The sequence below is a fragment of the Bactrocera neohumeralis genome, chromosome 5 (assembly GCF_024586455.1).
Source record: "Bactrocera neohumeralis isolate Rockhampton chromosome 5, APGP_CSIRO_Bneo_wtdbg2-racon-allhic-juicebox.fasta_v2, whole genome shotgun sequence".
Lineage (NCBI taxonomy): Eukaryota > Metazoa > Arthropoda > Insecta > Diptera > Tephritidae > Bactrocera > Bactrocera neohumeralis.
Window position 1 is genome coordinate 10,561,608 of NC_065922.1, and position 26,671 is coordinate 10,588,278.

Sequence of the window (26,671 nt, forward strand, 5' to 3'; positions counted from 1 at the left end):
ATGTCACAAGGACCTACTCGTCTCTGTCCTTGTCCCGTCCATCGCATTTCTTGGACGGCGGTGATGTCAGCCTTTATTTTTGCGAGGACATCAACCAGCTGGGCAGCGGCACCTTCCCAATTAAGGGTCCGGACATTCCAGGTGCATGCCCTCAAATCGTAGTCCTTATTTCGTTTGCCATGGTCGTCATCAAAAGAGGGGTTTCTCATCCGAGGCTATTTGTCATTTTTCATTGGGGTAGGCTTTTTACGTGGCGGGTCCCAAACCCAGCGCACAACCCTATGCAGGGGATGTTTCGCCTTCTCACTTTAGCTCGCCTACGAACGGATGTTCTTAGGCTACCCAGAGGATACTTGGTCAAAGGCCGGAAGTAGTGAGCTGCTTGAGTCATGTGTAAAAGAATCGTTTCTGGCCACTCCCAAGTGAATGGCGATCAGAGAACTTTCCTCACTTGCGTGAACTTCTACACATGACTCCATCCTCCAACATCACAGTTGCAAAATGACTGCATAATAGTGTATTTGTATATATGTACAACAAACTTTTGATCAAGCTGCCAAATCATAAAAGCCACAACAACTGAAAAGTTAATTAAATTTTGACTTCAATTCGCAGATATGAAAATCTTAATCAAAATATATCTGACTTAATGAATAATATACAAAAGTGTCAATCAAAAGCGACTGCAAGAATCTGGCACGCGCTTTACCAAGCTCAAATACATACATAACATACATACTCAGTTATATAGACAGAAACATGTACAAGCTCTCACACCTAAGCAAGTTAATAATATGAGGATAACAAAAACGAAATCAATAAAGTACGAACGATACGAAATATCTCTAAAATTTTAAATCAATTTGTACTTAGTCCCGTACATTTTTGTAAGTAATTGGCTGAGAACAAAAGATCTTATGGTATAAAATCGAATTTAAAGAAGAAAAGAATTTAAAGCAGAGATGTGTTGACAGGTAACAAGCATCAGCTGCATCCTATGATATGAGCCAACTATCGAGGCATTAGCCTGGTGTCCTGTTAAGCATATGTATTGTGTGGAACTCTGAAGCCACTTGTCGACAAACTGCTTGTACCTTATCAGTGCGGCTTCAGATATTGTTATTTCACCATTGTACAAATATTCACAATATGGCAATCATAGTAAAGACCCGAGAATATGAAATCGATACTCGCCATGTCGGTTACAAGAAAGCTTGCGTTAGTCCGACAAGGAATCGTGTGCATGCCACATTTTTAGAGTTTGGTATATCAGCAAGATTTTAGACATGGCAATCCCTTAACATATACGCTTTTTTTGTGTCCAACAGCTTGCCTATGCTAACAAAATAGTCCATATTGGTTGAAGAAAACATGTCTGATGGATTTATCCGAAGCTTTGGGAGCTATCGAAAAGGTATCTGCCAAAATTGACCTGAAGGAAAAACAAGATATATGCCAGCTACCAGCAGAAATGTTAAGGAGAAAGGACTATTAATTCCGAACTATATTTTCGAAAAATTCAAGAACACCGCCACCACCATCAACAGTAACAACACTAGTCAGTCATTTCGCGGCTGTAATGTTAGGAGCTGTTTCTTGCTAAATTTGGGTTGCTAAAATCGAAAGTGATATTAAAAATGTCCAAACTTTTTTTTGCCGTAATTAAGTAAGATAGAAGTAGAGCTCAAACTACCGCCATTTTTTAAAATGACAAAAATGGCTGCACGTGTTGAAAAATTTTTGCACTCAAATTCCTAATGAGGAGACCTCAAATACCCCACAGATCTCATAACACGTCAGGCGACAATTTTTATACTCTCGCAAGAAAGTTGCTAAGGAGAGTATTATTGTTTTGTTCACATAACGGTTGTTTGTCCTAAAACTAAAAGAGTCAGATATAGGGTTATATATACCAAAGTGATCAGGGTGACGAGTAGAGTTGAAATCCGGATGTCTGTCTGTCCGTCCGTCCGTCTGTCCGTCTGTCTGTCCGTCTGTCCGTCCGTCCGTCCGTCCGTGCAAGCTGTAACTTGAGTAAAAATTGAGATATCATGATGAAACTTGGTACACGTATTTCTTGGCTCCATAAGAAGGTTAAGTTCGAATATGGGCAAAATCGGCCCACTGCCACGCCCACAAAATGGCGGAAACCGAAAACCTATAAAGTGTCATAACTAAGCCATAAATAAAGATATTAAAGTGAAATTTGGCACAAAGGATCGCATTAGGGAGGGCATATTTGGACGCAATTTTTTGGGGAAAGTGGGCGTGGCCCCGCCCCCTGCTAAGTTTTTTGTACATATCTCGGAAACCACTATAGCTATGTCAACCAAACTCTATAGAGTCGTTTCCTTCAGGCATTTCCATATACAGTTCAAAAATGGAATAAATCGGATAATAACCACGCCCACCTCCCATACAAAGGTTATGTTGAAAATCACTAAAAGTGCGTTAACCGACTAACAAAAAACGTCAGAAACACCAAATTTTACGGAAGAAATGGCGGAAGGAAGCTGCAACCAGGCTTTTTTTATAAATTGAAAATAGGCGTGGCGCCGCCCACTTATGGACCAAAAACCATATCTCAGGAACTACTAGACCGATTTCAATGAAATTCGGTATATAATATTTTCTTAACACCCTGATGACATGTACGAAATATGGGTGAAATCGGTTCACAACCACGCCTTCTTCCAATATAACGCTATTTTGAATTCCATCTGATGCTTTCTCTGTATAATACATATATACACTAGGAAATGAAAATACAATTCAATGCTCAAAGTACACAAATTGATCTAATCTAATTAATTTTACAGCAAAATAAAAAAAAAGTAAATTATTATCACTTTATCATGCGAGAGTATGAAATGTTCGTTGACACCCGAACTTAGCCCTTCCTTACTTGTTTTTTTTCAGATTTTTTGAGTAGTGTAATCACGTGTATCTAGAAATCCAGCGAGAGATAAATATTTCGAGCTCAGTGGGTAATTAAAATGTAGAGCCCATTCTCGGCAGACACAACTTATCCTCTCCAAGTCCCTCATAGTACCCGTGTTACATTATGGCGCAGAATCATACACTATGTCAAAAAGGATTGAGCTCGAGTTCGGAGTATTCGCAAGAAAAATCATTAGATCTTTACACATTGGCGACTATTATCGCATCCGGACGAGTGATCAGCTGTATGAGCTTACCACGCCTTTGACATTGAAGACGCTACGATGGCACTATGTCATTTACCCTAAAAACTATTGGGGCGAACAAATTTCCAGTAAGGATGTATGCATACGTATTTCCAGGAGTTAAATAAACCACCATACTTTATGAATGTCAAAAGTCGGGTTCTTTAAGGAGTTAAGCCAATTACAGGAAATATTAATGTAAATAAAGACTATTACTGTTAAGAATTTATGAAATAATCCCAATATACCATAATGACAATAAATCTTCCTATTGACTTTTCAAGGTGCCTTCCAAAGTAAACAAGACTTTTTGAATCTAGCGCCCCTTGGTGGCGCGATCTATATGTCGACTAGTGCGTTAGAATCTGCTGTCTTTATCGATTGTCCAGTGAGAATTTCATGACATTTCATTGATTGGAAGTGAAGTTATTGCGTTTTAAGTGTCAGTATGTTTGTGGTATCGGTGCGAAAATGAGCTTCGAACAAAGAATCAACATTAAATTTTGTTTTAAAATTGCTAAAACTTTTACCGAAACGTTTCAATTGATGAAACAAGTTTACGGCGATGATTGTCCATCCCGTAGCAAAGTGCACGAGTGGTTTCAACGTTTTCAAAGTGGTCGTGAGGACATAAATAACGATCAACATGTGGGTCCAACAAAATCCGTGATCACTGGAAATTCCATCGAAACTGTGTGTGAGTTCATCATCAAAAAACAGCCGAAATCCGCCGAGCAACGAGCTAAAAAACTCGTTCGACGTGCTTTTGCACCGTTCAAAAAGCTGTATTGAAGCAGAAGGAGACTATTTTGAATAAAATAAATTGATTTTGCCAAAAAAAACATTTGTTCTGTTTTTTTAAGTCCTGTTTACTTTGGAAAGCACCTTGTATAACTCAGCATCAGTCACTAGATCACCTTTGGGGTTTTACAAGAGTATGCTCCGATCTAGAAACCTTCTCCAGTTCCGCCAGATCTTTTCATAGAATTTTCGAATATTACCCCTGTCGGCCAGCTTGTCAAGCTGTTCGTTCCCACGCATTTCGGGCTCTTCTTTTGTTTTTGTGAACAAATACGTCCCGCTCTTCAACTCTCGGTATGTATCCTATTCCGCACGTGTTGTGGAGGATTGTAACTTTGCTTTGCTGTTTTCTCTCCTGTGGGACACGGTACTCTTCACCGTAAAAGCTGTTCTTTTGGTTTTTCCGAAAACCAATAGATGCAGCCATGTGTGGAAGTTCACGCAAGTAAGGAAAGTTTTCTGAGGCCATTCACTTGCGAGTGCCCAGAAATGATTATTTTACATACGGCTCACTATGCATAAAATTCTAATGAAATTAAATTGATATCTGTTCATGAACATAATGAGATTTGGTGCCTCACTTAGATGATATTGGTTCATAGGTACTTCCTCCAAGCAGTAATAAGTGGACCATAATTTTTTTTATTGATAAGCTTCATTACAGTTATTTGAAATTCAAGCTACTAAAATCTCAAAGTCACTTACATTAATTATCACCACCATAGCATAGAATATATTGTAGAATGTTTTCTTATGCTCAGATCTCGCTCTGATAGAACTAAACTGGAAAAGTGTGATGTAATACAGACCTGTTCATTTACAAACATACCAGCTTGAGTCTTCAGTCTCACTCTGTTGTAATTCAATAGTTTGTGTAACCAGTCTAATACCATAAAAACGTAGAGTTTATGACCCTTTTACAGCAGGTTACATACATATATGGTGTCTCCCGTCGCTAGCATATTTTAGCATGCGAATTCTCAAACACTTAAATCGGCATGAAACTAAAATACTCACGACAAAACATAATAAAAGTTGACTGTAAACGAAACCCATTTGTTCTTTTATCGCTTCATTAATTTATGCACATCAATTAAATGAAAAGCCATACGAAGATTCTCCCCAAACCGGTTGTCGCTGAGCTGAGTTGTAATTAGCCGCTAGGAAGCGCGCCAGTTAAGAACCCGTTATACACGATATTTAAATTAATTAGGAGACAATGTAGAAAAAATCTATTTGCTAATCACAACAACATATGCGAAATAACTAACGGGTTTACTATTTTTAACATTTTTAAGGAAATTTTATTCAAATTCCAATGTGTTTTTTGATTTCATTAAATGAATGAACCTTAGCCTAGAAAGGATGCTTAAGCCTATGAAACTTCTGCTTGCTCTAACAACTTAAATTAATTGTGTACTTTGTTGTTGGTGTGGTGATTTTACAACGACTTGACGTGATTGATAATTTACCAACCACCGCTGCCGCCCCAACCGCCTTGGCCGCCGCCGCCACCGCTCCAGCCACCATGGCCGCCGCCATAGCCGCCACCGCCGCCGCCACCGCTCCAGCCTCCATGGCCACCGCCGTAACCACCACCTGAGCCGCCAGCGTTCACGACTTTAACGATGATGACTTTACTGCTGCCGCCGCCGCCATGACCACCTGAGTAGCCACCGCCGCCGCCGCTCCAGCCACCATGGCCGCCGCCACCACCGCCGCTCCAGCCACCATGGCCGCCACCACCGCCGCTGCTCCAGCCGCCATGGCCGCCACCACCGCTCCAGCCACCCTGGCCGCCACCGCCGCCGCGTCCGCCACCACCGCCTCCGAGCAAACCGCCCAGTTTCTGCTGAAGCAAGGCGCCAATACCGCCAGCTCCACCGCCACCGCCACCACTACTCCAACCACCGCCGCCGCCACCACTGCTCCAACCACCGCCTTGGCCACCACCGCCGCCGCCGCCTAGTCCTCCCAGCAGGCCGCCCAAAGAACGCTTCTGCACACTATGCGCCTGACCACAGGCAATAAGTGCGGCCGCAATGACCACAATACAAGTGAACGGTTTCATCGCAACAACCAACTCAAGCCGAATTCGATATATCAATAAGCAAGATCAAGATCAAAACTAATGGCTCGGCTGCTGGCGCGCAAACCTTTATAGCCGCCAAAGAAACCAAAAGAAACTTTATGCAAATTCAATCGATCTTCATAGAAAGAAGTGGCTAAAACAGCGGCAATAGAACTATGCGCGCCAGCATAGCTTCTGATAAGCGCGGCAGATGCGCGTTGGCAGGTGCGAGATGGCAATACTGATTTGGCATCTTATCTGAGACCTGAGATCAAACAATGCAACAACAAATTGTGCTTCAAGTGTATAGTGATAATTCAGTTGTCCAAACAATAGCGCACAGAGGCTGCGCAAGCGCGAAGCTACCGCGTCGAAGATTTCCTACGCTTCAAACGCGCTGCAACTTGGCACCACTGGCGCGCGGCAATCGAAACCTCGAACTTGATTTGCTTAAATACTATAGATAAATAAAAAACCAGAAACAATCAATTATGCAAAAATTTTAGATTATGTGCTGGAATGAATATCCGATCGGCGATTTGTGAACCAAGCCCACACATTTTTACGCTTAATTTGCTACAACCAGACATCTTAGATGCTGAAATGACAATGTGAACAGGTGAAGAATTTGGGGAAAAAATATTTGACTGCAAAAAAAGTAATTTTTTGCAATTAAAATGTTTTTGCCATAAATTTGCACGTCATTATCACTTTGAATTGACACCTGATTGACTTTCGTACTTAATATAACAGCGGTCATTAACACAAATTAACTTGTTTGAAGAGAACAAAAACAATTCTAAAATAAAATAAGAAAGATTTAAAAAAAATATAAAATAAAAATGTAAATAAAACAAGAAAAAACGTTAACTTCGGCTGCACGGAAGCTAATATACCCTTCACATATTACATTGGTGCCTTAGGAAATAATTTATACCAAATTTCGTAAATATATCTTGTCAAATGCAAAAGTTTTCCATACAAGAACTTGATTCCGATCGTTCAGTTTGTATGGTAGCTATATGCTATAGTTAACCGATCTGACCAATTTCTTCGGAGGTTACAAATAATCTATGCCAAATTTGGTGAAGAACATTATAATGAAAATCTATCCGATCGTTCCAAATTTGGTGAAGATACATTGTTGCCTTAGAAAATAATCTGTACCAACTTTTGTGAAGATACATTGTCAAATGTGAAAGCTTTCCATACAAGAACTTGATTCCGATCGTTCAGTTTATATGGCAGCTATATGTTATAGTGGTCCGATATCGGCCGTTCCGACAAATGAGCAGCTTTTTGAAGAGAAAATGACGTTTGCAAAATTTCAAAAGGATATCTTAAAAACTGAGGGACTAGTTTGTATATATACAGACAGACGGACAGACGGACAGACAGACGGACATGGCTAAATCGACTCAGCTCAACATACTGATAATTTATATATATACTTTATAGGGTCTCCGAAGCTTCCTTCTGGGTGTTACAAACTTCGTGACAAACTTGTTCAGGGTATAAAAATATTGCAAATAAGCACTAGGTCGAATAGAAAGTTGAAAATATTATTTGGTAAACTAAAAATGGTTTGAAAGAATACAACGGACATTTTCTCTATTTTTGACAATCATACTATTGTCAGCAAAAAAAGTAAGACTTTTTAATTAAAATTTCCCGCGAAAACCCATTCGTCGTCGTATTTATTTCTAGGTTGGTATGACTGTCAGTGGCATCAGTTTCAAATGTCACATAAAGTATTCGGCTATTTTTACCATCAAGGAAATTATTTAACAAAGGAGTTCCATTAAATTTTGTGTGCGGAATTAAATTTTTTGTGTCAAAACGTTCAGAATGTTAGAAAAGGCCTTCGGTGATAATTGTTTGTGGCGAGAAAGTGCTTTTGGCACAAATTATTCAAAGAGAGTCGAGAACGCGTTGACAACAAATCACGTCTAGGACGGCCATCAACATCAATGATGATCAATACGTTAATAAAATAAAGTAATTGGTACTTGAGAATCGTTGGAATATCGGAAGGATCAATGAAAACCATTTTGAAAGATCATTTGGACCTAAGAAAAGTGAAAGTACGATTTTTTTCTAATCACTCACTTTTTTCGAAAGACAGTATCTATAAAACAATACTTTTTGACTAACAGGATGTCATAAAATGTATTTTTACTGGCGATGCGTCTTGGATCTATGCTTATAACCCGAAATCAGACGACCAATCGGCCGAATAACGTGACAAAAATGAGCCGAAGCCGAAAAACCACGTAAAAGCGGGTCAAAAAGAAGGTTATATTGACAGTTTTCTTAGATTATCGAGGTGTGGTGCATTTTGAATTTCTTCTGACTGGCCAAACTTTCAACAAGGAATACTATTTGATTGTTTTGCTTCGTTTATGGGAAGCTATTACGAAAATTAGGCCGGAATAGTGGGCCGACAACTCTTGGTACATGTGAGTCTCCGCGTAACTTCTGGCTATTTAGCAAACTCAAACGACTACTTCGGGGAAACCGTTTTGAGTCTTTTATAGTTTTTGCTCATAGTAGGATATTAGTATTTTATCTTACTTTACCGAGAGTAGAAGGATATTTCAAAGTTTACAAACATAATTACATTCACTAAAATACTCATACGGAACCTATTGGCTTTAAAACTATTAAACCTTAGAAAATAAAATGAATATAACAAACCCACCAAAAATTCATTAGAATTTGTTGAACGGTTCGGGGTATAAGCATAAGTGAGCAGAATGATAGAAGATTTGTATATATCAGAATTAGGAATCTCGTTTTCTCGTTTTGGCGATAACTCCTCATCCATTCCACTGTTAGCTAAAAATATTTACCAAATCCGATTAAGTCCTATACCGAAGTGACAATTCTTGGCTGGGTAGAAATTTGGATTCAATCTAGTTACGCAGAAACAACTGTAATAAAAATGGAATCCCTATTGTCCTGTATCCCTCCATATCTCTATCTTTCGATCCAACCAATATTCCATGTTTATTCAGTAATAGTATGCTATCAACCGTTCTCTCCTCCCATAATCTATAGACTTTACTACTACTTTATTGCAATAGCATATGTGAATAAACGAAAATACATTCGGAAGGAATAAAGAGGTCTACATCTACATCTAATCGCATTTGATCGGACTAGTCCATATAACACGTGAAGCTGTTTGTTTATAACACGAATTTGCTTGAAATTTTGTGAGTCAAAAGAAATCTCGGGTATGGAATCATTGAAAATGTTGGAGCAGAATTTTGGGAAGTCCACTTTATTACGAACACAAGTATTTCAGTGACAAAAACAATCAGGGACGGCGTTGAAGTCATCGAAAACTCGCCTCGTGCGGCTCGTCTATCTACATTCGTGAACTTAAATAACGATGATGAAAAAGTTAAAGAAATATTGCCATGGTGGCATCAGATTAATAGCAGGATCGTCTCAACATATTTTGTGTATGAGGCGTGTCAATGGTCAAAACCCGAACCAATGGACCTGAATCTTTGGCAAAAACGACGTTGGGTAGTTTGCGAGCTCTACAAAGATGCTTAACGACGTAGCTATGGACTCTTCATTCTTCAAATTCAGTTACTTTTGACAAGGTGAGGTTTTATGAATATGACGTCCAAACTGTTCAACAATCGAGCAGTGAAGACATCCCCAGCAGAGGCTTGTAACAAGTGTATAGAAAATGGGTTTAAGCGTTAGCATTATATTGTTGGCTCAAGAGCCTATGCTGATGACGATAATAAAGATGTGTATTAAAATACGAACAAACTTTGTTGTTTTCGTCAGTCCGGGTCAAATTTGATCAGATGTATATTTATTATGAAATAAGTAATAATAAACCCGATTTATTTGAACACGACGCTCAGATCTATCTACACTGATGAAAGAATGGAAGAGATTTTTTGTGCTTCAATTTGCGGCCACCTCAGACTTTTAATCGCTTCCTGGTTATTGAGAACAGATGTCGATTTCAAAACTGCTATTTTTGTTTATTTTTTTCGGAATAATACAAATTAACCGAACTCTCTTGTTAATGTTATTACAAAAACTAGCATACAACAACCGTTAATTGAAATAACAAATTAGACACACACGAGTGTCTACAAAATATAAATCTTCAACGGAAACAGTCTGTAAATACACAAACTGAAATCATAATTTGCTCAAGGTCAAATAAACACCAAACAAAGCTACACTTTTCCGGATTATCAAATCACTGTGTGTCTTTAGGTTAATAAAGCGTTGTGTTAAGCGAAAACCGGTTCAAGCAGACACATTGACCGTTAAACGTAAATGAGTGCCGCGACGTTAAGGTTTTCGATCTTCGTCTGGGTATTTGCCCGCTGCAAACACAGAAAACGTGCCGCTAACTGAGCAGTGAAGAAGAGTGTGCAAAAATGCAACATCACAAAAAAGAAACAATAATAATAACAACAATATCAAAGCGCTGAGCCTATGCATTTTATGAATGAATTTGAATGTAAATTAAATTTGTCACTAAATTTTGTATTGTCTTTGTTACCACAATCTTTTTACCGGTTTCGCGCCAGCAGATGCGGTCCAAAACAGCTGTCTATAAATAATAAGCTTGCCAAATTTGATTTAAAACTATTTTCTTACGTGCATTTTAAAGCAGTAATTTTCATATTTTTATTAGTAATTGGTATGCTGGGGTACAGTTGGGCCAAAAGTTATGCAAAAAAGGTACAAAATAAAAATATTTCTGGTTAAAAAGTGTTACTGCAAGTATTGAAATCTATTATTTGTTGTTTTCTGTTTACTGTAATTTATTCTCCTTTTATTTTTACGTTGAAAAGTTTTTACACAAGAGTCATCCTAAATGTAGGCAACAGAAAAGTTCCATAGGAAGCAGTAATCATACATTGAAAATAAAAAATCGTTGCCTACATTCTGGCGTATTTCTAAATAGTGCTGTACATATTATAAGAGTTTCAGGCAACACTTAATTTAATCTATTCACAACTCTCTCTTAGCCTTAGAAGTAGAAATTTTTCTACCTCACTCAATTAAGGTCTGAAGGACCTTATAGCCTTTTCGCACAACCAAATTAATTTAGCACATTAGGACTATAATTGAGAAGCCAGTTTTTGCCTTTCAAACACTCGGCTACTCGTTTAAAAATAAGCTCAGCTGTTGTACTTGCTTGTGTTCTTCATTTTGTTATTTTTTTCTAATGAATAAAATTCATCAGCTGATTGCTATTTTATCAATGCGCACAACCAAATTTATACCCTGGACAACAACCCGCAGAGTTAATCACAGCCAAATTTACAGTGTGGCCATCAATCTATAGAGTTGCATTCTAGTTTCAATTCGATTTGAACTTGATTAAGAATTAATGTAATAAAATAAAATTTTTCTCCTCAAGAAACTACTCATTTGTCAGAACCACCGTTATTGGACCACTGTAGGATATAGCTGTTATGCAAACTGACCGAACAAAATAAAGGTTCTTGTATGAAAAACTCTTTAATTTGAAAAGATATCTGCCAGAAATCCGGGATAGATTATTTTCCAAGACAAAGCTGCAATCTCCGCAGATATTGTTCGATTTGGTCTTCGATATAATATACATCTATACATCCATTTCAAACTAACCCATCAAAATCAATATTAAGATATTTTTTATCTTTTTAAGCTAAAATAAATGCACCCGTGAAGAGTAATACAGCTTCAGTTCAGAAGGAGTTAAATTCTCTTCTTGCTTTTTATTTTTCTTATTTTAAATTTAACATTTTTGCAGTGGTCGTCATCAAAAGGAGGGTATCTTATTCGAAACTGTTTGTTTCCTTTCGTTTGATATGTTTTTTACGTGGCGGGCCCCAAAATCAGCGTCTAAGACCAGAAGTAGTGAGCTGCTCGAGCCATATGTAAAAGAATCGACTCCCTTTCGTGCGACTTCTTCAATCTACTCCTGAAGAAAATAATTTGAGCTGCGGATCTGAATAGAGAAGTCACAATCTTCTATAAAAGTGTACAGCTCCTGACTCCGATGATACTGATATAAATTGCCTCAACAACCGTTAGTTCTGCTTTCTTCAGAATGGATAAGGAAGCGAAGCAAATGGGTTTGGTAGTGAACGAGGACAAGACGAAATATCTCCTGTCATCAAACAAACATTCGCCACACTCACGAATTGGCTTGCACGTAACTGCTGATAGTCAAAACTTCGAATTCATAGATAATTCCGTCTATCTTGGAACCAGTATCAACATCAAGCATAAAGACAGCCTAGAAACGCAGAATAACTCTTGTCAACAGGTGTTACTTCGGACTGAGGAGGCAATTGAAAAGTAATGACCTCTTTCGACGAACAAAAAACAAACTCTATAAGTCACTCATGCTCCCCGTCCTTCTAAATGGTGCAGAGGATTGGGCGATGACAGCAACCGATGAGTCGACGTTACGAGTACTCGAGAGAAAAGTTCTATGGAAGATTTATAGACCTTTGCGCATTGACACCGGCGAATACCGCAGTCGATGAAACGATGAGTCGGTCGATAAAAGACCGCATACCTTTGTTAGACACTGTAGGTATACAAAAACGCCGCAAAGTGCGCTATCTGCCCTTCAGTCAAGAGCATAATTTTTGTTGACAACTCCGTCCTCAAACAAACCGTATATGTATTTAGTAAGATCTATATTATGCTTAAGCATGTTTATGTAAATATATACTTTATGTCTACAAACTACACAATTAGCATATCATTGGCGAATAGCATAAATTCATAATTTTAACAATTAATTGATTGATTTTCGAAGCTTTTCGGCGCTTTTTGACCAAACTTCTCTTTTGTTTACTCTTCGTTATAAATGTGTATGTTTTCACATGGTTTTTTGTGTGCATCTGCTCTTTGTCTTGGCTTTTAAATCAAACCGTTTGTTCTCTATGCAACCGCTGACCTTAGCGGACACACTCGGCCCTCAAGCCACCAATTATTCGTGGCTCAAAGCGTCGTCTGCAGTTATTTGTTTTGTCATTCATGGTAGAGTCTTCCGTCGGTCTGCCAAGCGAATCTATGTTGAACATCAACAATCGCCTGCAAGGTTTTAGCCACAGATATACAGTCATGAGTTATAAATAAATAAATATATATGAAAATGTAGTTTTGTGTGAAGGGAATTTAATGAGAGACTCTGTGTCGCCAAAGCATTTTCGTTTGCTTCCGTCATGCCTTAGCCGGTTTAATTGAGTAATTGCTTACTATTTAGTTTTTATGTTTGCAGCTTAGGTTTTATTAATCTTGTATGTTTGTCGGAACAGTTTGGTCAACAGTTTTATGGCTGTTTTAAAGCATTCTGTAAATATTTGATTTCACAACATGCTGTCCACTAATATGTGAGGTAGTAAAGCGTTTAGTAATCGCTCATGTCATGATCAGACGTTAACAGTTTGTACCTTTATTCAATTCAGCTTTTAAATGGTTTAAGATTGTAGTTTAAATAACGCTAAAAATATACGTGAATACCCAATTATCAGAAAAAATATTTATGGTTCTATCATTTTCTTTATAATTTGTGTAAAAGTGTATTTGTTACCTATCAATGACCTGGGAAATCTATGCCAATCACCCATTTTTCTAATAATACTGGATTACGGAAACTAATTTGGTCCTTCGTTGTAACCGAAGTTAAAATAAAGTGATATACATATGTACATATGTTCTAATAGTTCGAAAAATCAGACGTTTAGTTTTGTCGTCTTTTCGACTTTTTTTATTCTGAATTTTAATACATTTTAGCCAGTTGAGGAAAGGATTATTATTCATCCAACTTATGTTATATTTTATATCGCCTAGTGTATAAATAATCAATATACCTTCATAATAAGTTAACGATATAAATCAACGATATATTTGATAGTAATTTTTTTGATTGATTTTCCTTAAAAAACTTTATTTATAATTTTGAGGTTTAACAGAATTTAGGGCAGTTAATCACACAAGAAAAATACGTTAACTTCATAGTTTCCAGAACGACACCTTCACGAAATTCATCTTGGTACTTGAATTTACGACCTCTATTGGATTCACCGTACCATCGGTAAACACTGGTCACTGATTAAACGTCATTTCCAAAAATTGAATTAAGTTCATCGATGCATTTTTGTTGAGTTAATTCACGTCAAAAGTTTTAAGAAAATAATCGCCAGAAAATGTTCGGGATTTAATTCCATTTTTCGGGCTTGAGGAATATTTTAAGTTACTGTAAATAATTCAAATACCGCTCGTTCACTGAGTATGTACAAGGTCTGTCGCAAAAGAAACAGGACTGTTAAAAAAACAACAAAAAATTAATATTTTTTAAAAGTTATATTTTTTTATTCAAAGTAGTTTCCTTGTGCGTCGATACAGCGTTTAGCCCGGTCAATTCGCATTTCAAATGAGTGTTTAAGGCCATTTTTCGGAATGCTCTTGAGAATATCGGTCGTCGCCTTTTGGATTCCTGAAATGTCCTGAAACCAGTGTCCTTTCGTGGGCAAATGAAGTTTTTCAAATAGGTAAAAATCACAGGGTGCCAGATCAGGTGAGTAGGGTGAGTGATTAATGGTTAATATGGAGTTTTTTGTCAAAAAATCAGTGACAAGCGTCGACCGATGGCACGGCGCATTATCGTGCAACAAGCGCCAGGATCCTGCCTCATGGTATTGTGGTCCAGCACGACGAATGCGTGACAAAAGACGCTTCATAACACCAAGGTAAAACACAGCATTAATCGTTTGGCTAGGTAGGACGAACTCTCGGTGTACAATACCCTCGGAATCGTAAAAACAAATCAGCATTGTCTTTATTTTTGATCTTTTGAAGACGACCTACTTCTGATCGTCACAGAGGTCCTCACGACTTCTTGGAATCGCTTAAACCACTCATGCACATTACTACGTGATAGGCACTGATCACCATAAATTTTTTTCATCATTTGAAATGTTTCAGTAAACGTTTTTCCAAGTTTTAAACAAAATTTAATATTTACTCTTTGCATTTTACGACCGATGACCAAAAGCTGCTGTCACTTTTTGATCGATAACATCGATTGTAGTTATCCAATTGTCTTAAAATAATATTTCATATACCCACCAATAGGTGGCGCCACCAGAAACAGTTATATTTAAAAAGTTCTGTTTCTTTTGCGACAGACCTTGTATATATAATCGAAATTTACGATAAAGTTGTGAGTTGTCATATTGCTATACTAGGGTAGTCAAATCGCGAAATATAAAAGGCAGCGTTCGTGGTGTTTAACTAAATATGGAAACGAAACCCACCAACAGCTTGCAATCTTTGGACAATAATGTACACGAAAATCTTACATGATAGTTATAAAAGGTCAATTAAAAAGTCCCCGACCTACCACACTGAAATACATATTTTTGGCAAAATTCGTTTTTTCATTCAACACATTTCCTTTCAAAGCTGATACTCTGATTATATCGACTCTTCAACATTTCAATACCATTTTTGTAGTACGATTTGTCTTTTGCTTCAAAATAAGCCTCAGTTTCTTCGAGTGCCTCTTCATTCAACGAAAATTTCTTCCCTGAGAGTATTTTTCGGAAATTAAAGGACACTGGCGGTCAGATATGAGGAATACGGTGAATGGGAAGCAATTTGAAGCTCAATTCATGGATTTTTGCATTAGTTTTCACTGACTTGTGACATGGAACATTGGCTTTGTGAAACAGCACTTCTGTTTTCTTCAAATACGGACGTTTTTCGGCGAATTCGTCCTTCAAGCGAACCAATAATGCTTTGTAGTGCACGCTGTTGATGTACTTCCATTTTCAAGGTAGTCAGTAGAAATTATTTCATACTCATCCCAAAATACAGTAGCCTTAACTTTGTCAGTCCGTTGTCTTTAGTCAGAAGTGAGCTCGCGCGGCACTCTCTTTGCACTAACCTTTCCAATACCCAAATATACGTGCATGATTTGATGTACACGTTCAATTAAGTACCTGCTATCTCAAGCAACTCCACTGACTCGATTTAACCATGTCCGTTTGTCTGTGTGTCCGTTCGTCCGTCCGTCCGTCTGTATATATACGAACTAGTCTCTCAGTTTTTAAGATATCGTTTTGAAATTTTGCAAACGTCATTTTCTCTCTAAGAAGCTGCTCATTTGTCGGAACTGCCGATATCGGAGCACTATAACATATAACTGACATATAAACTGAACGATCGGAATCAAGTTCTTGTATGGAAAACTTTTACATTTGACAATGTATCTTCACCAAATTTGGCATAGATTATTTTCTAAAGCAACAATTTAATCTCCGAAAAAATTGTTCAGATCGATTAACTATAGCATATAGCTAGCATACAAACTGAACGATCGGAATCAAGTTCTTGTCTGAAAAACTTTCACATTTGACAATGTATCTTCACCAAATTTGGCATAGATTATTTTCTAAAGCAACAATGTAATCTCAGAGTAGCTTCGGTGCAGCCGAAGTTAACGTTTTTTCTTGTATTCTTATCCATTTTTACCACAATAACATATTTCACTCAAAATGATATAATTCACAAAGTAATGCACCGACAGCTATCAAATTTATACGCGCGCCTTTTAGGATTACTAGGGTACTTTTCAATTAACCTGATATGCAGTAGTGTTTCATTATCAGTGGTTCCAGAAAATGAGCAGCTTCCTGGGAGGAAAACAAGTTTGCAGAATTTCAGATCGATATCTCAAAAACTGAAGGACTAGTTCGTTTACATACAGGTCAGATGGACATCATGAATTGGCTTATCTCCGACGTTTTCTTGGTATTGAATTGGAAACATAGTATATTCTGTTCAGTATAATATACATCGCTAATCTTTGTTTCAATCATATCGTTGAATTATCACCTTTTATTAAGCTCCTTAAGGCCAAAACGAAGCTTGATTTTAATTAATTTGATAGCACATATTAACTTATTTATTACCCACACTGTCAAGTTTATAAATATAGACTCGTATTGCTACAGATATTCCCTCCCAAGCAGCCGCATGTAAAACGCTTGGAATTTCTACAACTTCCGTAAATGGCTGCGGAAAAAAGACACGCCAATTCTCACCATTTACCAAATCTAGTTAAAAAGCCATAACAAATTAGTAAAACACAAACAAATTGAGGCGAAATAAACGCCAGCATTAAATTCGACAACTAGAGACGTGCGCGAAATAAATAATTGGCAGCAAATGAGAGAAATGAGGGAATCATCAAGAATCGCTCAAAAAACCCAAACAGATCTAATTTATACCGAAAACAAATGGCAACAAGTACAAACATGCATATTTATGTATGTCTTTTATTGTTAATGTACTACATACGTATGTTTATACCTCACACAAGGCAGTGCTTTATGGGCAATAACAACAGCAAAAACAATTGGGAATTTCTCAACAAATTTGCAAGCGCGTTAATAATAAGTTAGTTTATGACATGCAAAAGCAAAAACAAAAACTGGAAAAAATTGACAAACGGAAAAGTTCTAAATTTACATGACGGATAGCGCTGAAGCGAAAAGCGCGAAAAATTTTAAGAAAAAACAAAGCCAAAAACAATTAGCGGCACGCGATTAGCATGTTCATACATATGTACATATATGTATGTATGTTTATACGGGTGTAAATCAATTAAAACTCTGTGCAATTTGCAGGCGAATTAAATTTTTACAGTCACGCAGAAAACATTAGCAGTGAGCCATAAAAAAGCTTAATGTAGAAATAAGACTCTACAGTAAAGAAGATCCGAGCAAATTAAATAAGAGAAACAAGAGAAAAACTATTACTACTACATTGACAGACAGACGGACATGGCTAAATGGACTCAGCTCGTCACGCTGATCATTTACTTGTACGTATATATTTTGACTTTTTTTCTGGAACTTCGTTGCAAACTTAATATCCCCTCTTCAGAGTATAATAGAATTCAGGATATTCTTCAAAGTATAAATCATCTGTCTCAAATTCAATAAAAGGAAATAAAAATTGATGTCCACCGATTGCATAAGTTTTCAAGAATCTGGGATCTCCTGAATCTTAATGTTTTAACTCCTTAAGCAATAAATGTCCCTCTAAATCGGCGACGTCAAAAATTTTCCAGAATTACTGACTCTAATAACATCTAATTTATATGAATGAATTATAGTCAATGGCCTAGAAACTCAGGCTCCCAAAAGCGGTATGGTGATAAGAAGCAATAAGAGAATTCTACACAAAACATTCCCGAAAACATCCACGAAGGGGTTCGATGGCTGATCGAAGACCGCACTTGGGCTACTATAATTAGCCCTTTGTGAAGGCATAGAAAAGAAGAACTCCTGTTTTCGAACTTATAAATTCGCAAAACCCTTAGTGGTCAATACAAATACAATTTGCATAGGGCAATAATTTTAACTCCCGCCAGTTCAGTCCGATGTCTGAAGATATGCGCTCCCGTGTGTTTAAGTCTTGACCTCCCAAACGTTTGACAGTCAAGAAGGAAATGTTGAGTTGTTTCCACCTCATCTTCTTCCACTGCTATCTGCTGCTCTCGGCTTGGAAGACAGTGCAATAGTCGGGATATCTGAAGCTTCCTCCCAAGTTTTGACCCATCCCCACAAAGAAGCTCACTGCACCTCCCCTCCAACGACCTCATCCCACACTTCGTCGGTTTATGGGCAGAGAGGAAGCCGCCAAAGTTCAGTTTGGCGACTCATGATCTAAGTGATCCGGTATTTAGTCAAAGTGTGTGGGATATGAGAGTGTTCAGATACGTGTTATTTTAAGAACCCAACTCCTCTGAGTCTGATAGCTATTTCCGCAGCCAGTCAACTTCCGACGATGTCTACGGGCACTCTGTGCAAGATGGCGTTAAGTGCCATGGTTGGGGTGGACCTTAGTGGACCACAAATGCTGATGAGTGCCGCACGTTTCTAGAACCCTCCACCACATAAAGACTCCATAGAACACAATGGGCTTGACTATGGTGTCATAGAGTCAGAGGACCACTTACGATGAGAGGCCCCACCTTTTGTCAATAGCTCCTCTACAGCAGTATAAGGCAATAGACGCCTTTTTTGCTCTCTCTTCGATATTCGGCTTCCATGAAAGCTTCCTATCCAGGATGAGCCCTAGATATTTTACTGCATCCGCCGGATACAGGGGGCAAAATTTGATATTTATCTCGTAAACCTCCAGAAACGGAAAAGTAATTTTGCTTAGAGAAACCTCTAAACCTTCTAAGATTCCCTCTGTATCAGAAGAGCCTTCCAATAGCAAATGTGCTGTATTCAGTGTGCACCCGCTGAGCGTAAATATGACCCGACTTTCAATGACTAGGAAGCAAGAAGACAATTAAATACCCAGCTTCCCATTATTCCGCTGCGATCAAGTACTCCAACGCCGATGTCACGGACCTGTCTCATAGTCGCTACTTTGATATAAAAAGCTGATGGTTACTTAATGGGTTTCATCACTACTTGAAAAGGCTTCAGTAGTCTGGAAGTACGAAACTCGAATTGGTACAGAAATAGTAATTCGACCATGTTGATTCTCCATTAAGTATTTTCGTATTTTTAATTAAGACTGAGATGAGCTTTGGAAATTTTAAGTAAAATATTTGCGAAAATCATGCAGATTTTGTCTGACCTTTTCTCTTCTCTGGTATTTTCCCTGCTTATTCGATAGTGGATGTATCTAATAAACTGCATACACTGTTTGCTGTCGTGCTATTATTTCGATCCTAACTGTACATACGTGTAAACATTGCAATATATCAACTGAGCAACTAGATTTCTGAGTTTGCATCCAGCGTCACATCATCGTCCGTCACATTTCGGTGTCAAATTTTTTTAGAAACGTGGTTAGCCAAGATTTTCGATGACACCCAACGAATTATCTTTATGTATGTATTTACATATGTACATAGAGTCACGGCGTTAGACACCCAAAGTATCGGGCGTGTCCGATTTGCTTTTGGCGCGTACAAATCGCACACGCTTACCGCATACGAAATGAACAGCAATATTTTAAAAACTTAAACGATCACCACCAACTGGTGGGAACGACAGCCAACGGAGGCAAATGCACCACACACGTCTGTTTGCTAGGAGATTTAGCGGCCTTTGGGGAGAATATTAAATAGAGATTTGAATGAATCATAGTATGAGGTAAACATTTGGCAGTTGAGATTTTAAAAATCTATTAAAAGCAATCTACGCGTGGTAATCGTGGCAGCTTCGTGTAACCTTAAGCCGATACCTTGAGCTATATGAGCAATTCAGGAATTAGCTGTGGGAGCAACTAGTAATAGAATGGGTTGGAGGAACTATAAATATTAGGGTAGATGGGACTAAGGTTGTTAGGCTATAAAAAAAGAAAAAGCGTTTTGTGGAATTTCAATTTCAAACCGACTTTTCTATAACCTTCACCTAAGAAGTATTGCCAATATACAAAATTTGGACTTCGGTTGCTTTAAGTCTATAAAAAAAAGGACAAATAATTAAAGTTTAAAGTCAAATAAATTAAATATTTTTCTAAGTAGTGTTGCCAACTAGTTCTGTTAAGCTAAACTTTTTTTTAATTTCGAAATTTATAACTAAAATTACCAAAATTACATATTTTTATACCCTAAACAGGGTATATTAAGTTTGTCACGAAGTTTGTAACACCCAGAAGGAATCGTCGGAGACCCTATAAAGTATATATATAAATGATCAGTATGTCGAGCTGAGTCGATTTAGCCATGTCCGTCTGTCCGTCTGTCTGTCTGTCTGTATATATACGAACTAGTCCCTCAATTTTTAAGATATCGTTTTGAAATTTTGCAAACGTCATTTTCTCTTCAAGAAGCTGCTCATTTGTCGGAACGGCCGATATCGGACCACTATAACATATAGCTGCCATACAAACTGAACGATCGGAATCAAATGCTTGCTTGGGAAACTTCCCCATTTGACGTGGTGTCTTCACGAAATTTGGTATATATTATTTTCTAAAGCAACAATGTAATCTCCGAAGAAATTGTTCAGATCGGTTGACTATAGCATATAGCTGCCATACCAACTGAACGATCGGAATCAAGTTCAAGTTGTATGGAAAACTTTCACATTTGACAATGTATCTTCACGAAATTTGGTACATATTATTTTCTAAGGCATCAATGTAATCTACGAAGAAATTGTTCAGATCGGTTAACTATAGCATATAGCTGCCATACAAACTGAACGATCGGAATCAAATGCTTGTTTGGGAAACTTCCCCATTTGACGTGGTGTCTTCACGAAATTTGGTATAGATTATTTTTTAAGGCAACAATGTAATCTCTAAAAAAATTGTTCAGATCGGATTACTATAGCATATAGCTTCCATACAAACCGAACACATAGTTACTAACAGAAATGCACCTGTGCAGGGTATTTAGCTTCGGTGCAACCGAAGTTAACGTTTTTTCTTGTTCTTAAATTTTTTGTATCTAAAATTTTATTTTTATAAAAAATCATTAAATCAATAAATAATGTGTTGACCTGTTACTCCCTAAAAACATTTGGAAATTAAATAGAGTACAGACAAACTGGCCCACCCTAATACTCCCAAAAGCTTAACAAAGTAGTTTAGTTTTTCATTTTATTTCATTCTGAACATCCGTAAAGGCATGTCTTGCTCAATAATTAATATTTATGACTGTATTGCATTCTGCTTTGCTCTGTAAGCTTCTAAAAATACCCATATAATTTCTATAATATTTCGTCTACGATACACTTAATCAAAGTGCTATTAATAGAAACGATTTTGTTTGAAAATTTACTGAAAAGCATTTAATAAAGCATAGATGAAGACTACTATAGCAATGACATTGCTAAACTAAATTAAAACTAACTCAAAGTAGTATTATAAGTATCTTATATTCGAAAATATAAAATTAGATTTTTTTGACTACAAACCAAACAATATTTCTTCATAAGTCTATTTACGCTTTCTATAACATTATTTCACAGATCCACACATATTTTTAGAACCCCTTTGGTAGATATTTGACTAAACTTCTAAATTAGTTCACGTGCATTATATGGAGGGTTCTTTATGTCTTATGTCGCCTTTTAATTGTTAGAGAAAACAATCAGGTGTGCTGGGTTCTTCTGCTGAAGACCGACCACTTGAAGATAAGATCTGCTTGAGGTTGAAATCTCTATTATTTTTGGCATCTATGGCAAGTCAGGAACTGATTTTAATTTTTTTTTTATTTGAATCAGTTATCTTATATGTTTTGTGGCCGATATATACGGCATAAAGTCAAACGGAAGTTTTGAAATCGTTATTTAAATATATAGGTGGATTGGGGAAAGTCTAAAACGGGTTTGCACATTTTTCCTGTGGAACAATGTTATTGTAAAGAAAAGACTAGTACTTAATTTCGTTACGATATCTTACATTGTTTTCGCTATGAACTTAAACAAAGGCGCTGATGTTCTCATATTTGGCTTCGATAAGCTTGAAAAGTTATGCTCGGATTCCGATAATTTTCGAATGAGAGTTGCCATAGATTATTGCGATTACCAAGATTATTATTATACCTATAGTGGCATAATTGATAATTATGTATTCCATTGTTCCAATATTCCTAACATAGTTTGGAAATCTATTGTCCTTTTGCATCCTTTTCAGCTTAAAACATTCTTTTGAAGCTAAAGCAACAATAATATTTTTCACTCAAAATTTTGTGTCTGAAAAAGTGTTTTTACGCGGCGTGCTTCTTCATGATTTTCAAATAGGAGGACTCAACAGAAAGGCACAGTATGTTGGTGGAAGATTATAGTAAACATGTTCTCACTGAGTGAATGTGCCAAAAGTGGTCTGCACGATGTAAAAGCGTTGATTTTGGATTGAAACACAAACAACGCCCTCGATATCCAAAAAAGTTTTAAGATGAGAAAATACCCCATGAAGATTGTTACCTTGTAAATCCTTGGAAGTCACTCAAGTGCTCACTTTAATCTGCGTAAAAGCAACCGCATACCTTCAAAAACAAGGAAATAAGGTGACGTATAAATTTAAGACAAAAAACCTAGAGAGATGAGAAGGCTACAAAAAGAAGCCGTTTTTGCAACGTATTGTGACTGATGATAAAAAAAAGTTCATTACGAAAACTCTAACTGCAAAAAATCATATGGGAAGCCTAGTGAACTACTCAAATCAACGCCAAAGCCGAATATCCATGACACCAATGTAATTTTCTGTATTTGGTGAAATCAGAAGGGGTGCTATATTACGAGCTCCTAAAACCAGGTGAAACCATTGAAGCGGAAACCTTTCCGACAACAATCAAAGAGAGTGATTGCCGAAAATCGCCCAGAACGAAACGACTAGACACGAGGCAATAAGTTCTCATATTGACAACGATCGACACAATGTTGCAAACTAGTTAGAAACTTTTTAAAAAATAGCGAAAAATTTTGCTTCATCTGCCTGATTTTGTAACTTAGACCTAGTCTCTTCTGAATACCTTTTTTTCCGGCCAATGCAGAACGCCCTTACAGAAAAACGATTCACTTCTTGAACGGGGTATCAAAAATTTGCTTCATTTATTCCAAGCTGCTAAGCCAGCGCAGTTATATATATATACATATATATATTTTCCCGTAGTTCCTAGGTGGAGCATAGGGCCTCAATAAACAAATTATAATTAATTTTATTTAAAGCAATGAATTTAATTTCTCTCCAAGAATAGCCACTTCTCTGTGCTTCTGCTTCGACTTCCCGTCTCCAGGTGTTGGCTGGTCTCCCGCGTCGTCGGCTTCCTTGCGGATTCCAATCTAGCGCTGTTCTGCTAATGTCATCGTGAGGCTTTCGCAGAGTGTGGCCGATCCATTTCCATTTATGGTGTCGAATTTCGATATGGATCGGTAGCTGTTTGGTTACAGTCCAGAGGTTAGCATTGCTAATAACGTTAGGTCAGAATATCCGCATAATTTTTCGAAGACATCGATTGGGGATGAGAATACCTTGAATAATACTATTATACTTGTTTATCTTAAAGCAACGTTCAAATTTGCTTGATTAAATTATTGTGAGGCAAAGCAGAAAAGAATATTCCTTTTTTTTAAGTTTCCTTAGACTATTTCCGGGTAGACAGTAGAAAAAAAAATGGATACATTGTAATCAACTTGAAAGTGTCCATAAACCACAAAAAAGAGCATTGAAATATTTATAAAAATGCCGATTACCTAATAAACAACAACATGTTGCTTTTAATTAGCTTCTAAAAAACGGTTTTAATTATATAATATGCTAAAATGTAAGAAAAAAATATAAATATATATTTACAAATATATTTATACGAGTATATTAATTACTGTTGGTTTGTCTATACTCAAATAAGAATTACAAAAGTCTCAAGTCATTAAATAAAATATATGATTAAATAGATACTAAAAGTACAGCATACACCCACACATACAAAGGCAACTCTGCTCATCTTCACTAACTTTTTTAGGTAATAACATTAAATTTGCTCAATCATTAAATTGAAAATCGAGAATCTCTGATATTTCCGATCAATTTGAAAGCGATCTTACGTAGTTATAGTTTCTACTATAAGCAAGAGAGTACAAAAAATTACACAATTTTGAATATAATTACTTGTATTTGTATTTAGAAAGGCACTAATTGAATTACTAAAACATACAGAAGCGGCTGTATGTAGTTATATACTCTTAGTAAGGTAAAACCGGGCACAAGGGAAGCCCCACGAAGTTGCCTAAAGCAAGTAACTAAAGGCTCAGAAGTGATGAGAATGACAACTTTGCTAATTTTAAAACAAATTATAAAAATAATATTATACAAATTAATACTTTAATTTCTAGTTTCTAACATAAATAGTTCTAATTAACCGTTATTAAGATATTTAGCTGACATATCATCCGCCTTTAAGCGATTAATAACGGTACACCGGCAATTTTGTCATCACTTTCCATTCCACTTCGACATGTTTGATAAATTACAGACTGAAGTAAATGCTCAATTACTTGAAGAAAAACCGCTCAAATTATCTTTGCCTTAACCACAAAACGGATATCAGCGCCAATGACCGCAGCGATCTGTTAACATTTCAGAATATCAGTTATTTAGCTCAATAAATATAATATAAATAAATATTTTTGCAACTACTTGGGAAAACACACACATTTACCTAAGATTCTCAATTGGTTGACCCCAGTAGGAAATGTAGTGACTGAAACTGATGGTTTCTCTTTCCAACGTTTAGTTATAGCAATGATTTACCGTAAAATAAATAAAGTAAACTTCTATCCGAAACTTTAACGGGCAATAAACCAGTGCTGAAGCCTTTGAAAATGGTAAAGAGTAGAAAAAAAAACATAATTAAATGAAACCTTTTACATAAAAAAGCTTAGTTAGCGATGAAAACCCAAAAACTTAGTTTTTTCAATTTTTCGCAGAAATTTTACTACCTACAACTATGCCATTTATCAAGATAAACAGTTTTTAACCTTTAAAAATTTAACCAGCCTTTCTTTTCCGAACCTTAGATCGCCAATAATATTTTTATACTCTTGCTACAGAGTATAAGAGTTTTGTTCACCTAACGGTTGTTTTTATCACCTGAAACTAATCGAGATAGATACTGCCACACCCACAAAACACCATTAAATGAAAATCCATGTTAAAAATTATTGAACTTATTAATTTACAGACAAGAAGGTTTTATACGGAAGCCGGGATCAGAAAAACGATTGGCATGTCACCGTTAACATTAGCTGAAAATAAATACCTCCGGACACACTTAACCAATTTCCATTCGATACATAACATTATCCTGACGATATTATGTTACGTTGTGAAAACGGGCGTAATCGGACTACAACCACGCCTCTTTTCTATCGAGCACAATTTGAACTTCCATATGCTTATTTCTCTTAGCAGTACACAAATCAAGCTGTTTCTTCTTTATTGGCGTAGACACCATGATTATAGCCGAGTTTAGCGCGACAGTCGTTCTTCCTTTTCGCTGTTTGGCGCTAATTGGAGATTCCAAGTATAACTAGGTCCTTCTCCATCTGGTATTTCTAACAGAGTAAAGGTCTTCCTTTTCCTCTGATTCTGTCGATTACTTTCAAGCTGGAGCGTTTTCATCCATTGGACGTCATGATCAGCCAGTGTAGCCGCTTCTCTTATTCGCTGAACTATGTCAATGTCGTTTCATATGATTACAGCTCATCGTTCCATCGAACAATTTAGAAACCAAAGGACCATAAATATTCGCAGACTTTTCTCTAAAACTGAACAACTCATCCGTTGTTGACATCGTCCAAGACTCTGCACCATAGCAGGACGGGAATTATGAGTGACTTATAGAGTTTGGTTTTTGTTCGTCGAGAGAGGACTTTGCTTCTCAATTGCCTACTCCGTCCGAAGTAGCACCTGTTGGCAAGAGTTATCCTGCGTTGGATTTCTAGGCTGACATAGTTGTTGGTGTTAATTCTGGTTCCCAGATAGACGAGAGATTATCTACGACTAATAATATGACTTTGTAACAGTGAAATGGAGTAAAAGTCGCGAGTGCGACGACTGTTTGTTTGATGACAGG

The 26,671-nt window shown here is 37.0% G+C and overlaps 2 protein-coding genes across 4 annotated transcripts in view; one reads left to right on the plus strand and one right to left on the minus strand.

The window, feature by feature from the left end:
* Positions 1 to 26,671, plus strand: part of LOC126759048 (anoctamin-1) — a 191,295-nt gene that overhangs the window by 88,070 nt on the left and 76,554 nt on the right. The window lies entirely within an intron of this gene.
* On the minus strand, positions 5,455 to 6,057 carry LOC126760047 (uncharacterized). Its single transcript, XM_050475386.1, has 2 exons — positions 5,922 to 6,057; positions 5,455 to 5,864 (listed from the first exon to the last, which is right to left on the minus strand). Exons 1-2 carry the CDS (start codon positions 6,055 to 6,057, stop codon positions 5,455 to 5,457), a joined length of 546 nt encoding a protein of 181 aa, XP_050331343.1.

Bases quoted from the DNA above. Each gene is read 5' to 3' on its own strand.
- LOC126760047 (XM_050475386.1), bottom strand. From the start codon at position 6,057: ATGAAACCGTTCACTTGTATTGTGGTCATTGCGGCCGCACTTATTGCC. The intron at 5,865-5,921 runs GTTGGAGCAGTG...GTGGCGGTGGAG, and splicing joins CGGTGGTGGCCAAGGCGGTG to CTGGCGGTATTGGCGCCTTG.